This window comes from Trichosurus vulpecula, chromosome 4 (assembly GCF_011100635.1).
Source record: "Trichosurus vulpecula isolate mTriVul1 chromosome 4, mTriVul1.pri, whole genome shotgun sequence".
NCBI lineage: Eukaryota > Metazoa > Chordata > Mammalia > Diprotodontia > Phalangeridae > Trichosurus > Trichosurus vulpecula.
In genome coordinates, this window is record NC_050576.1 from 125,161,640 (window position 1) to 125,178,048 (window position 16,409).

At 37.9% G+C, this 16,409-nt stretch overlaps 1 protein-coding gene across 6 annotated transcripts in view; it reads left to right on the forward strand.

Annotated features, from left to right (window-relative positions):
- MARK1 (microtubule affinity regulating kinase 1) overlaps positions 1–6,467 on the forward strand; it is a 153,603-nt gene extending 147,136 nt beyond the window's left edge. For 4 of the 6 annotated variants that reach the window (XR_005010198.1, XM_036755229.1, XM_036755228.1 and 1 more), the window contains 2 exons: positions 1,739–1,783; positions 4,373–6,467. Coding sequence is in view for 5 of the 6 variants with exons in the window: in XM_036755229.1 (XP_036611124.1) it covers positions 1,739–1,783; positions 4,373–4,727 (400 nt within the window). In the remaining variant the exon portion in view is untranslated. The remainder of the gene's footprint in view (positions 1–1,738; positions 1,784–4,372) is intronic. The other 2 variants (XM_036755230.1, XM_036755231.1) reach the window with 1 other exon arrangement.
- The last annotated feature ends 9,942 nt before the right edge of the window (positions 6,468–16,409 follow it).

Genomic DNA, 16,409 nt, shown 5'->3' on the forward strand with positions numbered 1-16,409 from the left:
GATATATATTTTAAGGATTGTACCAGCTTGTGGAGCATCCTAACAGTACAAAGGAAAATAGTTTTAAACTTCAGGTTAAAGGTTTGCTTGTGAGTAAGGGAGTTATAGAATGGCTTTCTCTAGAAATCTTTCAAAAAGCTTTAACAAATTTATTTAATTCTATAATTATCCCATGGTAATTGACAATATGACAGCTGGTAAATTTTTCTAGCATTTTGATTGAATAATACAGTACACTGTGGTTAGCAAATAAACTGGAAGTTCGTTTATCATCTGTGTCAGCATTAGCAAACAAAATAAAAGCCCTTCAAATGGTGTTGTGCCTCAATGTCCTGACAGCTGAGCTCTCTTTTCCCTCAATTCCTATGTGTAACCAGTGAGCCAAGTGTCTCCCTTGCCCCTTCCCTACATAGTATGACTACTCAAAGTGGCTACTTGATAGGATACCTCCCAGCTCTTAAGCCTAGCAGCAACTGATTGAAACAACAGTCATGGGAAACTCTGCTTAAGTCCACTGCCATGGATGTGAGAGTAGGGTTTTAAAGATGCTCTGCTGCCTCTAAGCTTCCAAAACAATGAGTATTGTATGAAACTTTATTAATGCGCAAAAATTCAGTTCTTCCTTCTCACCATTAGATGTGTACTCTTTTATGTTTGGTAAATCAACTTAACCACAAACCAGAATGGTTTACAGACTTCTACATATCACTACAACAGCGTTTTCTATAGTAAGGTAAAGCACCAAGAATTTGAAATTCATAGTTTCATTTGACCAGGTGTTTTGTAATCCCATTACATGTCATCTAGTGATAGGTTAATACTCATTAATAATCAGTTTCTATACAGATTTTTCTGGGTTTAATTGCTTTTGACCATCATGAAACCATTTATATTTTATTAGTGTTTTCATAGTAAGTTCAAAAGAAGGGTTTCTTTGGTTTTATTTTACGTACTTTTCCAGGGTAGATTTATAGGTAAAGCCTAATCAGACATTGATCAAATAAGTATGATATCTTAAATACATACAAACACATGTCCACATACATGTGCACATGGGCACACATCTCTATCAGTGAAATAGGTTTAAGGTACATAAGGTTCTGTTATAGGAGAATGAATCCAACTTCTTATATGTTTATTCATTGTCTACTTGCTATATATTTCTACCAGAGCAAATTATTTAAAATGTGTGTACTTCACTCAAAAGAGTGAAATTCTAATAAACTTTTTATTACTTTTAAAAGAATGATATTAATATGTGGTGTGTTGAGATATATATGTATATATATACACATAAAAAGCTTTTCTCTGACTACAAAGATAATTCAGTCATGTTGTGAGACTTAATTTCTAAATTGAGCAACTACTAGAATTACATTTAATAATAAATTTTGTGAAGTGTGGCTATTAATTTTAAAATCATTTTAACTTTAACTTGAATTAAACAAAAAAAAACTGTTTTTGCTGTTTATCTTGGTTGGGCAATTGGAAGATAATAGAAATGAACTGGTTTCACTATAATAACTTTACTCAGCCAGTAGATGCTTGATAAATGTTAGTTATTTGGTGGGTATGATGAAATAAAACTGAAACCTAATATCAGGTTGATAATGATGAACAAAGTATAATGCTAAAAGTTTTCTCAACAAAAAGTTATTTTAACATCATTTTAGATGTAGGTTTTCTGGATTTATTTTTCATCTTTATCATTAAATCTCCACCTTAACTTTGTTTTGAGGGATCCAAGTGAAGGCGAAGCCAGTGGCAGAACTGACACCTCAAGGTGAGGAGCCACTATTAATTAATACTTCGCTGCCAGGGCCCTGTGTATGAAAACGTGATTTCTGAAATATTTAATAGAAGCTCATAGAATGAAACTTTAAAAACCAGTGGGCTAGATATTATTTTGTATATTTAAAAGTTTATGTTTGGGTGGGGTTGTTTGTCCCCCAGAAATCTATTGCTTTATACTTAATTCTCTATATTTTCCAAATAGAATCTTGAAGTGTATACTTTATAAAGAAGCAGCATTTCTATATTCTACAATGTTCACAGTAAAAACAAACTCATTAGATTCTTATTAAACTCATTGTTTTTCTTATATTCAAAGTAATAGAATTAAAATTAATATAAGTTATATAAAACAGAGGGTAGAACTTAGAACATTCAAGCATCTGAAATAAGCAAATACGAAAGGAGCTGTAATGTTAATCATCAATTCCAGATGGGTGTTCAGCTTGCCAAAGTGCTTTGGCTCAAAGACCCTCAACACATAAAATTTTGATGGGGCGTTTGGGACCCTTATACCATGTTTATTAATCATGGAAGTATATGAATTATGTCAGTATTTATACAACTGTTTTGCTCATGGGAGAACTAAGGAATAAGCATATTACATTATATTTTTTATTTTGCAAATAGGAAGCATTCAGGATTGGAAATTAAATCTTAATCCTTGATAAGTAGCTTGGCATCAAGCTATGTTTGACCGGCTGAACACACACCTTGGATTTTTACTACATTTAAAGTGATTACTAGAAGCAAAAACTAATGAGTTTTGAACATGCTTTTTTAAGCATTGCCCCCAAAATAGACCTTCTTTAAAAAGTATACTAGTTTTATATTTTAGCTACTGAAGTTAAAAATGCTGTCCCTCTGTGTTTTCCTTCTTCTATATGCTCTTAGATACCTCTGCTCCTGTGGGTAGAGGGCAAGGGGGTGGGGGGAGGAGATAAATCTGTTTGCCTTTGTTTAGCCTATTAAATAAACATGGAGCAATTTAGTTTTCAGCCCTTCATGTGCTCTGCACTATTAAGCTTACCCTACCCCCCCACCCCAGACTAAAGCATCTTGCCAGACAGCACTGCTATTAATTCGACTGTCTTTTTATAATGATGTCACACAGAATGTACAAAATGCATATGGATTGTATCTTTTTTCATACGATTTCCAGCATTTAGTTTTCTTTTTTACTCTATGAGTAATTTTTCTATTAGAAAAATAAGAATATTGTTTTATATGCTATTTTAGAGAAGGAATTTATTATAATTTAAGTATAGAAATGTTTGTATTTCTGTGCCACCTGTGATTCACTTCCTTAGAAGTGGTACAGCACAGAGAAAAGGCTGGCTTTGTCTCCCAGCCCTGAACTGATGAACTGTGTGACTGTGAGCAAGTCTTTTAACCTTGTAGCCTCAGTCTCTACTCAAAAAATGGTAGTAACACTGATGGTGGTAGCTTGCTCTACTAGCTGCCTCCTAACTGTGAGGTTAAGAGTCGTTCTTGCAAATATTCAAGTTTTAGATATATTTGAGTTACTGTAAATTGTACAAGTTCAAGACCATAGTAAAGAGAGGACTGAAAAAATCAGCTTCCATGATTATTTAACATTCTTTGGATAATTATTTGCCTACTTTATATTTTTCCCTTATTTTCCTCAAATTTACATAAGTAGCAGAGCATTGTAGCTCTGGGGTCTTGAAATATGATTATAGTAGTATATATTATTAAAATATAAACTGTTTTTCAAGTGATATTGTGTTTCCTCAAGCCATGTTCTTGAAGTATGAGAATGGTTGAAAAGTTACTATCTCAACAGCTCTATTTTGATATTTTGTTATTTATCAATCCAATCTACATCACAAAAATGTAAAAATTATCTTGGAACCTCTCAGTAATCTGAAATATGTCCTCTTGTTTTATATTGTTTAGAGGAGACAAATATCATATTTCAGAATTTATTGAGATGGTTGTAGTTCAAGACTCTTTTACTTTGCCTTGATCTCTTATGCCCTTTCACATTGCCTGTGATCACCCACCAGGTTCCATTCATTTTCCCCCTTCCTCTGCCAACAAACAGAACAAAACAAAACGTTAATCAGAAAGAAGAAAAATATAATGCACCTTCTAAATCATTTTCATACATATAGAATATTCTTCATCCCCATTTTATGTGTGTGTGTAAAATGTATATGTTATTTCCACAGATTATGTATACACACACATATATGTATGTATGTGTGTGTATTATATATGTATGTACACACAAAGAAAATGGAGAAGGAAATGGAACAAGTGTCCCCTTCACTTCTGTTTTTTGAGTATCGTTAATATTTCAGAATAGTATCCCATAGACTCATTGTTTTGGTAAAATGTATGCTGTTAAAAACTTTTCTGATATTAATGTAAGTCAATGCAGAATATTGAACTCAAGTAACTGTGCCTTCATACTAATTATATTAACTTGTCTGTAGTTACCTTTATGTTGCCTGCATTGTGAACAGTTTTATTAAATGTGGAAACTTAAATATGTTTTTGTGTGTATTAATTTCACTGTTGGATGGGCTTTTTTTTCCATCTTTTCCCCTCACAGAAGTACTTCTGGGGAGCCAAAAGAAAGAGAAAAAGAGGATAGTAAAGATTCCAAGCCACGTTCTTTGCGGTTCACTTGGAGTATGAAGACCACTAGTTCCATGGACCCCAATGATATGATGAGAGAGATCCGAAAAGTGTTGGATGCAAATAACTGTGATTATGAACAAAAAGAGAAGTTTTTGCTCTTCTGTGTACACGGTGATGCCAGACAAGATAGCCTTGTTCAGTGGGAGATGGAAGTCTGCAAGTTGCCTCGCTTGTCACTTAATGGGGTCCGCTTCAAAAGAATATCTGGGACTTCTATTGCATTTAAGAACATTGCATCCAAAATCGCAAATGAGCTTAAACTATAAAGAAAACTAAATTTACAGGATCAGGGAAGATGCATACATGATCTACAATTTGTGAATGTACTGATAATGCCTAACGTGATTGGCCTGTGAAACTCCCCCCTGTAGAAATTGCCCTTATTGCAATAAGGTTATACATAGTTATGAACTGTAAAATTAAAGTCAGTATGAATTATATTACATAACTGTAGCTAAAAACGTTATGTTCACATGTACAGGTAAGTAAATTGAGTATTCTGTTCATTTTATGTTCATAGAATTGTATAATAAAAAAAGATAATTGCTTAAAAAAAGATCTTGTATAGTTGTCTAGATTTCTGCACAGAAATATATGTTTGATGCTTTGAGTTGAAATTGTTATTTACATTTTGGTGAGTTTTTTAAATTCTTACCTCCATCATGCATTTTTGAAAATTGTGTCCAGAATTAAAGTGCACAAAAAATAGTCTTTACAATGGTAGCATGACCTTTTTTTTAATAACTTAGAAATCAAATATACATTTAAATCAGCACTTGATGAGTCAGCTTTTGTTGTACACAGAGTTGTACCTGCTTATCTTTGCTCTTGTCCTTGTTATTGAGCAAGGATTAGTTTGAAAATTTTTTTAAATGTTTACAGTGTTGGCACTTAGAGTTTAAAGAAATAAATAAAAACAAGTTGTAGCTTTGCCTTGGGCTAAGAGGTGCTGGAGAAAAAAATTAAACCTAGGTCTGATTTCTTCTGAAATTTGAAGTGTTTGCTCCTGGCCCACAGATAAATGTAGCAGGAAAATTAAGAATAATAAATCTCCCTTTCGACTATCATGATGACAATATGAGTTAGGTTCGCTGCCTTCAGAATACTGCAAATACCAGTTTGTGGAAATGTAATAAATATTGGTACTGTTTCATAGCACAAACTCATTTTTGAAGTGTTGACCAATGCATCAGTTAAGAAATAATGCCACCTCAGGAATTAACTGGCGTTTGGAACGTTTGACACCTATTCTCCTCCTCTATCCATCGTCCACTATTCCCAGCCACCGTGATACATGAAATTACCTAAGAGACTTTTGAGCATTGTTTATAACGGTAGATCATTGATTTATGCTTATGTGGTTGTACAATTTGTTCCCATGTTTGTTTTTAATATTTTACCCAGTTCCTTGTATTTATTCCATATCACTATGCCTGTAATGTGCAGCTTTGTAATTGGACATTCACCTATTTTTTTCCTTCATAAATAGTGATATAAACTATGTAAAACCACTAGTACTGGTACATTTTAGTATTTGTTATTTTGAACTGAATTAACCTTGGAAGGTTGACTGTGCAATGTTACTTAATGTTGTAATTAATTACTGCAGTATCAAAATATGAGCCCCATCTGCACATGCTAGTGAAATAGAAAGTTCATTCAAAATTATAAATTTAAAGAATAATAAAGCTGTGATCAATAATTCTGTAACCCTATCCTGCATTAGAAAGCTGTGAGTGTAGGTGATTCCATGATGGCGTCCTAAGGTGGATTCTCCATGCTGTCCTGTACTGTGATGTAGCTTTCTTCTGTAAAAGTTCTGTTCTAAAATGGACATGTATTTTTGCCTTAGCAAAGGGTGGTGTTTGGGAAAAGAACTGTAGCCCCTTTTAACCCAGTGTTCATTCAACAAAATTGATGCAAGTCATCTTTATTACTTTCACTGGTGCACTCTGAAAATTTACTTGAACAGTTCTCATAATAAAGCACTTGTCTTTTGCTCTTTATCAGAATGTGAATTAACTGTTTGCTATAGAAATGTGTAATACATGATGATCCATTTCATTTCTTCGCAAGTTGGTGTGTCTGTTGAGGGGAAGGGGAAGGGCTGATTCAACTAATAGTATGATATTAGTTAATAATAATATAATATTTAGTCAGGCACTGTGCTATACCCTGGAGATATCAAGGCCAAATAAGTCCAGAAAAAATCTCTGTAAAATCATCCCAGTCTTAGAGCATCAATATGTAATTGAGGTCTTGTGAATATTCAGATTGTATAGCTCTTCAACTCTATTTAAGACACATGCTAAAAATGAAATTATGATATTGGTTTAGTTTATCTCCCTTTCTTTTCTGTTAGTTATGAAAGAACCGGTTTACTCACATGTCAGCTGGGCCCTGGTCCCTTAACCCCAGGAAGAGACAGTACAGTTAAGGGGGGACGGGGCGGGTAAGTGTCAGAAATCTCTTTGGCACATTTTCCAAGGCTTGGCTTCCTCTAGGAGTTACTGGAATCTGATTTGTTTAGCTATCAGAATCTGACTTGTTTTGCTTTCCCTAAAGCCTTCTGATACCAAATATCTGACAAGTTTAAGTTAACACAGAAAAATGCATAATGGACAATTAAGCAATCAGGAAAACTTTCCCTCTGCTAGGTTCCACCTTCCTTCAGCCACTACGCAGTCCATATTACAATTATCACTGAAGGACAAGGTCCAAGTTGCTCCTTGAAATATATGTCGCTGCTATTCTCCTTCCCTTTTGGGGTCTCACAAGGTGGGTGTTTATTATTGCAACCTTCAACTCTCTAATAGGATGCTAAATTTAAAACCCATCTGTCCAACCCCCAAATTTTACAAATGAAGAAACAAAACTCAGAAACGTTAACTTGTCCGGGGTCATACAGGTAAAGTGTAGCAAAGCTGAGATTCAAACCTAGATCTCATTTCAAATACAGTGCGCTGTAAAATTACTGCTCTCAACAGGTCTGCATAAGGCTGGCTATTTATCTTTCTTTAAGATTTAAATCTCTTTACAACCTAGCGCTTCTCTTCCTCGTCTTGTGACATGGGACTCCCCTCCAGGCATTCTATGATTTTGATCACTAAAATCTTTTTTTCTTAAGAACCACTCCTTAAACCCAAATCACTCTGGCTTTTATTGATTGGCCAGCAGTAGGTCCCAGGCCAAGCCCCACTTGGTCATCGTTTGGGCCCTGATTGGCTCCGAGTAAATATAGATAGCAATTGTTTCTGTTTTGGCCAGAAAACCTGAAAGTCTTCCCTTCCTAGATTGATTTTTTTTTTGACTGGGTAAAGAGGCCATTCTTTGCCTCATCTCTCACCTAGCTTTAATCACTGAATGGGCATTGCCGCAAACTGAGACCTGTTACAGACCTTAGCTTAAAAAGGACAAGGCTTCCCACTGCATCCAGGGCCATTTCCAGTCGTTTTGATTTGTATCTTGCCACCAGACCCAGATGGCTCCAGGGGAGAGAGTGAGGATGGTGATTTTGTCCAGCCTTCCCTCACTTAAATCCAATTCACTTGCATGTTGTGGCATCACCTCCCTGATGTCATGGTCCTCTTCTAGAATAAAGGACAAACCACTACAACGTGATCCAGCTGTACTGGTCTACAGGCTGTTTTCTATCCAGACCTCTCCCAGTCCTGATTGCCTTTGCACAGGTGACTAGACTAGACCATGACTAGGATATAGACATCCTCCTCAAATCCCTGATTTCCTTCAGGACTCTCTTCAATTGCTATCTTCTATATGAAACCTTTCCTACCCTTACCCCCAAAGTTGATAACCCCCCAAGCCACCCCTAGAGTAAGAACACTGTCATTTGTGAAGTGTCTAACTTCTATGCTGACTGTGTAACAGGAAGCTATAAATTAGTGCCAAAACAAAAGCTTTGTCAGTGGGACTTTGAGGACAAGAGAAGGGAAATTCACACACCATTCAAAGAATTCACTAACTAAAGAGGCAGAGATCTGTTTCTCTTGGCATATGCCCACCAAAATGCAAAGGGGGGAGGACCAGACTTCTGATTCCATTAGTATAAGGAAATAAACAACTGCCAATACAAGTTGTCCCCTCTGAAACCTAACTGTCTCAGAGAGTTGTCTAGAGCAGAGGTGTCAAACAGCCCACACCAGATTAAAATGCAATTGGGAAATAATTAATGAAATAAAAATACATAATGTTGCATTTTTTTAAACTAAGCAGCCACAGGAATCCTAATGTATGATTTAGTGACCCCATTTCTCTTTGAGTTTGATACCACTGATTGTTGTTGGTTATGTTTGTCCTTCGTTCTGGAAGAGGACCATAACATCAAGCAAACAATGCCATGACTTGCAGTTGACTTTGATTTGAGTGAGGGAGGGCTGTGCAAGGTCACCAGCCTCATTTTCTTCTCCAGAGTCACCTGGGTCCAGTGGCCAGATATTCATCAGGACGACTGGAGATGGTCCAGGATGCATTGGGGGACCCAGGCCCTTTTAGGCTAAGGTCTTTTCAGGTGCTCACTGTGAGTGAGTTAGTGCCCATTCAGAGAATAGACCTCTTTTAGAAGTTAATGAAGGGATGGTCCCATTAATAAAAAAAAAAAATTCAAACTGAGAGGGGAAGACCCTCAGGATTCCTGGCCAAAAGAGAAACAGTTACTATTTAGTATTTACATTCAGATATCACTGCTGGGGATGGAAGGGAAGGGGGAACTGAAAAAAGGAATAAGCATTTATAGAGTGGCTACAATGTGCCAAGGTAGCTAGGTGGATAGAGTTCTGGCCCTGGAGTCAAGAGCACTTGAGTTCAAATCCAGCCTCAGACATTTACTAGCTGTGTGACCCTGGTCAGGTCATTTAACCCTTTGCCTTAGTTTCCTTATCTGTCAAATGGAGAAGGAAATGGCAAACCACTCCAGCATCCCTGCCAATTGTATATCTCAATTGTATCCTTACAACAGCCCCATGAGGCACCTTACAGTCAAGAAAATGGAGGCAGACTGTAGTTAAGTAACTTGCTAGGGTCTGAGGCCACATATGAACTCAGGCCTTCTAGTACTCTATCCGCTGCACCACTAACCTGTCTCTATTTGCTGAAGAGCAATGAAAGATGTCCTGGGCAAAAGTAATTTTTCCTATGTCCAAAATTTCCACCATTAGCATCACTAAAGATAGCCCGGGTAGCTAAGTCGAACAGTAGAGAGGGTTCCAGGCCTGGAATCAGGAAGACTTATCTTCATGAGTTCAAATGTGGCCTCACACACTAACTAGCTGTGTGACCCTGGGCAAGTCACTTAATGCCTTTTGCCTCAGATTACTCATCTGTAAAGTGGGATGGAGAAGGAAATGGCAAACCACTCCAGCTCCTCCACCAAGAAAACCGTAAGTGGGGTTGTGAAGAGTTGGACCCGACTGAAAAACAACTGACCAAAAGACAGCCAATATAAAGGCACAGAAAGTGATGGAAATGGAGTACTGCTATGAGAAATGGTAACAAGGTCAGGTTGACTAAAGCCTAGAATGTTTGAAAGGAAGTTATTTATAATCATACTGGAAAGACAGGTTAAATCCAGGCTGTGAAGGGCTGAACAGAGGAGTTTCTATTTGTTTCTAGAGGTAATAGGGAAACACTAGAGCTTACTGAGCATGGCTAGACATGAGACTCAGATTGACAATTGTGTAGAAGATCGATTGGAATGAAACAAGACTTGAGGCATAAAAACAATCAATAGTTTATTATAATAGTTGGGTGAGAAGTGATAGGAATAAGAACCAGGCTGGTGTCTGTGTGTAGAGAGAAGGGGACAAACAGAAGAAATGTGGAGGTAAAAAAACAAACAAACAAGATTTGGCAACTAATTGGATACGTGGGGTGAGTGAGGAATTGGAGATGACACAGAGGCTATGCACCTGTGGGACTCGAAGGATAGTGGTGCCCTCAACAAATATAGGGAAGTTCAGAAGAAGGGTGGATTTAGAAGGAAAAATAAGTTCTGTTTCGGACCTATTGAGTTTGAAAAGTCTGTAAGACAGCTGGTTCAAAATCTCTAACGGCAGTTAATAGCGTGGAACTCAGGAAAGAGACTAGGGCTGAATGAGTACAACATTTAGATAGTTTATTATAGTATTGAGATTGGTCAGTATCAAATATAGTTAGAAGGAAGATAATGAAATGAGTAAAGTAGGGAAGATTGAGTGATATCTCGATTGTAGTTCACTGTAGTTTTCCTGGGTGTGGAGGAGTGAGTGGAAAGTTAAGGTCCTCATTGGGAGCCCCCTACACAGATGAAGCAATAGGTCCAGTTAAGTTATAGTGTATAAATGTGTGTAGACATACATATAACATATATACATGTACACACACATATATACCGCTTGTCACAGATACAGGTATATGATGGAGGGGGGAGAAGAAAAAGAGAGACAGAGAGAAGAGAAAGGGGACACAGACAGTGAAAGAGAGAAGAGAAAGAGGAGAGAGAGAAGTGGAAAGATGAGAGGAAGGGAGAGGAGAGAAAGAGATAAGGGAGGAGAAAGAGAAAAGAGGAGACAGACAGAGAGAGACTGAGAGAAAAGAAAGAAAAGCAGTATAGTAGATAGAGAGCTGGCTTTGGACCTTGGAAGATGTAGGGTCAAGCCTCAACTCTGACCCCTACTGGCTGCAAGAACCTAGGCAAGTCATTTGACATCTCAGGGTACTTTCTAAGACTCTTAAGTTGCTGGGCAGGTTCCAACCTGCATGGATAAAGGAATTTCCTCACTTGGAACTCTTTTCAACAAAGAAATCACAGATCCATCAAGAAGATTGTGTTTGTATACCATATTAGCTTGCAAAACACAAAGTAAAGCTTTCACTTTTTCAGTCTTTTGATGGTGATAGTTTTTCAAGTGTGAAATAGCATTTGGAAAAAATGACATCTCAATTTTTTCCTCCACTCAATTTTTTCCTTCCGTGCTTGAAAAGAAGAAAGGAGTCAGGGATATTTACTTTGAAAACAAAAAAATTAGAGCTGACAAAATCAAAGAAGGAAGTTGCTTTCTTCTCTCTTTCTAGATAAAGTAGAAGCAATGATATCGGATTCAGCCTTGTAAGAAACTGTCACTTCAATTTTCCTGACACAAAAGCAGCAACTTAGTGAAACTTGGGAAAACTATGGAAAAGAAACAGTTATTTTATATTGGCAGACCATCATTTCTCTTCATCCTTCTTAAAGAATTAATTTCTCTTTCACTTTATGTGACTGGGGACTTGTGGTCTTTCCCCCACGAACGACGGGTCCCAGCCGAGGTAATAGGCCAACCTAAATTCAATCTTTGCAAAATCCACTACCTAGTGCAACAGGTAACATGAAATTGATGAATCACCAAAAATTCTTGTGCGGAGCAGGAGTCAGGAAAGGCCATAATAACAAAACCATCTTTTCAGTTGCCAGTTGTCTATTTTTTTCGAAGCCTTTTCATCTACCTAATTTTTTTTAAGTTTCAAATTTATTTCACCCCTGGCACTTCTGGTGAATTTTTTATTCTCCCCACAATAACTTTCTTCTTTCCACAACCCAATCCTGCCTTCTCAGGTAAGCTTCCAAAAGGCAATGTGACAAAAGCTGAAACTATTGATTGGTTAAAGTTTCAAACAGCTATATATGAAACAGAACTTTATACAAAGGGGTGGGGGGGAAGGCATTAAAAAAGTGCCAGATTAAGAAAGGGATAAGGTATATATCTTGGATATAAGGTATAAGGTATGTATCTAGGATATAAGAATGGAAAGGTAAGTTCGGCTAATTACAGAGGACCTTGAATGCCAAGCTAGCAAGAGTTTGGTTTGATTCACTAATTTGAAAAGAGAGTGATAAGGTTATTCTGAGCCTCAGAGAAGCACCAAAGATCACACAGCCAGAGGGACAGAGCCATGACTTCAATCCAGGCCTTTCTGACTCCATGTCCTATTCTCTTTTCAACAACACCATGCTGAAGGGGTTTTATTGTGTCAAAAAATACACTTCAAAGAAAGTTGTGTGTCCCCTTGAAGACTTGTGGCAATGGGGCATCTTTAAATTGAGGCTTCAGCCTCAGATTACACAATTTAACTTTGCCATCTGAGCAATGCAACCAAACTATGATGATTGTGCTGTTATTTTAAATTTGTAAAAATTAAAGTCTTTTTTTTCCCCAACGTTCAAAGAAATCTTGCACCTGTGTTGATTCTACTGTTCAACTAATCCAGGAACCATATTCACGTGACTCAGTGGTTTGGCACAACCTTGAAAATTCTGTAGTTTGAAAAGAGAGAGAGGCATATACAGAGAAGCATGCATTCATTTAAAATGCAAGTGGATCCAAGTCTGGGGATATTAATTTCCTTACTTACTGAAGGAATGACTATGAGAAATTTTCTTTGTTATTATTTTGTTTTTAAAATAACTGTCCCTCGAGACAGATACATTTATATTACATGTAAAGATATGCATATGGCCAATTGTATGTATAACATAGTACTAACATAATATTATATAATTAATCTATATTAAGAGGCAACTAAGTGACATAGTAGGTAGAGTATTGAACTTGGAGTCAGGAAGAATGGATTTCAAATCCTGCCACCTTTCTAGATATGTGACTCTATTAGTCTTTTTTTTTTAAATAATTAATTAATTTTTAGTTTACAACGTTCAGTTCCACAAGCTTTTGAGTTTTAAATTTTTCCTCCTCTTTTCCCTCCTCCGTCCCCAAGACAGTGTGCAATCTCGTATAGGCGCTACATATACATTCACATTAAACATATTTTCACATGAGTCATGTCGCAAAGAGGGCTCTATTAGTCTTAACCTCAGTTTCTCCATCTGTAAAATACTGATAATCACAGCACCTACCTCATAGGATTGTTGTGAGGATGAGTTAAGATTAGATATGGAAACTACTTTGCAAACTTTAAAGTCCTCTGTAAACGCTGTTTTACCATTATTATATACATATCTGACATTAAGGAACTATTGCTGGATGCAAGGGGTTGGGAGAGTGTTTTTACTCCCCCTATTGAAGGGGTCCCTCCCAACTCTGGACCCTTGCATTCATTCCTGACCAGGTTCAGTCCTGGGAGATACTAGACTCTAATTGATGAGGTTAGGGAACCATAAATTGAGGTTAGAGGTTTAGGGGACCCCAAAATACTGAGGCACCAAGTCCTGCCAAATGAATTTGACTCAAGCCTTCTTTCAGCCAGAGAAAAATGAAGTTTATTAAAGATTTGCCATATTGGGTAGAGTCTTAAGAAGCCCGAGCATGTGTGAAGCTCATATTCACAAGTGGGCATGATTCAGTCTGAAGTAGATTGAATCTGAGAGCCTTCAAGGAGGCAAGATGGAGCTTATATACAGAAAGACTGTGGGAGGGATCTAGGGGTGGTTCTGGGGTGATGGGAGGAGGGGTTTAGGGAGGGTCTTGAGGAGGAGTCTAAGGATGGGACTGGGGTGACTGGGGTGAGGTCAGACTCCAGGAATGGGATTAAGAGTGGGACGTTGCCGGAGGCAATCCAGAGGTAACAGGGTAGTTTAAAGGTAACAGATTTGGTCATAGATATTTTGATAGGATCAAGAGTGGGAAGTAGCTGGACAATGAAGGTCTAGGCTAAGTTAAGAGTAACCTAGAGATCTGGGCCTAGCAAAAATGAAAGGCTTATGGACTCAGGCATCAAGTGGGAAAATTCAAGGCCAGTTCAAGGGGGCTCCCAGAGACTGTACCCCATCATAATGAGAGGAAGGGTTAAGATACCTTTCCACATATTCTTTAGTCCATCCAACCCTAAACCTGGTACCTCGGGGAAAAATTTCTTAAAAGATTTGACTTAAAAGTTTTGACTCATTTTTAGATCTCTTCAAAATGAGGGAGTAAAATGATACTTAATAAATATGTAAATGAGGGGTGAGACAAGTTTTTATTTCCTATACGTAAAAGAAATGGTAATGAATATAAAAAATCAGGACTTGTTGACTGAGCAACTTAAAGAAGATTCAGTAGTTATTTATAACTCCTTTTATATTGTTTCAGTGGGCTGATACTTTAACTTTATTAGAACACAAAGCAGAGCATGGGATTACTGAAAAGACATTTTATATTTTACCTTGGCTCCACACTGTCCAAACAACTCCAAGTACCTGTTGTTTGGTGAAAAAGGCCATCCTCTTGTTTGGTGGTTATCTTCTCCAAGAACATTGGAGTAGGTGCCAAAAATTTCCCAGAGTCACTGGTCAGTTCCACCCCAAAAGATCCAGAACCTCCAGACTTCTCAAATTCACAAGGCTACCCCTAAGCCTGGATGTGTTCATCTCCGTGTAGTTACTCACTCATCTAAAATGAGGAAAAAACAAAAGGGAAAGCCCAAGCCAAGATTCAAGGCTTGACTAGGCAAGTAATGTGCTTTATCTTCCATGCACTCATGGCCTCATAACTGTCAGGGTGAAGGATAGGGCAAGCCACCTTTCCCCCAGCCTTCATGAAAAGTGAATCAAAATTGTCCTGACATGATGAGCCATCAGGAAGGAAGGCAGCATGGAGGATAGGGTCTCTTTATTTTAAATTTCAATTGAGTTAGGGCAGGTATGTAGCACAGGGGATAGAGCATTGGCCCTGGAGTCAGGAGGAGCAGAGCTTAAATCCAGGAAACTTGACACTTGACACTCACTAACTATGTGACCCTGGGAAAGTCACTTAACCCTAATTGCCTCCCTTCCCCCCCAAAATTTATCAACTGAGTTGTTAGCTCTTCTTGTTTAACGGCCAATAAGTCAAGTTCACTGACAAAGCTTGTCACCTCACACCTGGATTATTGCAATAACCTGATGACTGGTCTCTCTGCCTCCAGTCTCTCTCCATTCCAATCCACCCTCCTTTCAGTTGTCAAATTGGTCTTCTAAAAGTATAAGTCTGACCAGTTGCCCTTTCCTTTACCCTCCCACCCCGTCCCCCTCCGGCCCCCCCATTCAGTGGCTCCCTATTGCTTTCAGGATTGCATATAAAATCCTTTGACCTTTAATGCCCTACATAACCTGGCCCCTTCCTCCACTCCCAGTCTTCTTACACATTACCTGCCCTCCCCCGTCCCCCACCATAATCTATGATCCTTTCACAATAAACTCCATCTCTGACTGTGGGCATTTTCACTAATTGTCCCCCATGGCTGGAACTATCTCGCTTTTCAGTTCTACCTCTTGGGTACCTGGTTCCTTCAAGGATCAGCTACAGTCCCATCTTCTGCAAGAAGCTTTTCCCAGTCCTCCTTAATCTTAGTGCCTTTCTTTTCTGAGATGATCTACAATTTAGCTTGTATGGATCTGGTTTGTACATAGTCCCTTCGTTTCATGTTGTCTCCCCCATTAGATTGTGAGCTCTTTGAGACCAGGGACTGGTTTGTTTGCCTTTCTTCATATCCCTAGCACCTAGCACAGAACCTAACATACAGTAGGCATTTAGTAAATGATTTGTCTTTATGGCACCTCAGTTTACTCAACTGTGAAATGCATATGAATAGACACTACTTATCTCACAGGACTATTACCCTGTGGTTTGTTTTTGTTTTTTGTTTTTGTTTTGTTTTTGAAGGTTATAGTAGCAATGCTAAGTAATAAGGTTGTTTTTACTTGGAGGTAGCTTGCTAGCTTACTAGGAAAGACTTGGTAGTCCTAGTTGATAATATCTTTGATATGAGGCAATGATTGGTTGGTTGGACGGTTGGTTGGTGTCCTTCGTTTCTTCAAGAGGACCAAAATGACATGCTATGTTAGAGTTAAGTTACAATGTATCCGATGGTGGCTGATCAGACCAATATGAGCTTGGAAGGCTCTACCACAGATTGGGCACACATAGTCCATGTGAACATTTGGGGTGGATTATCTAAATTTGCCCATCTTGAGTTTCTGCTTTTGCTCATACAGTGCA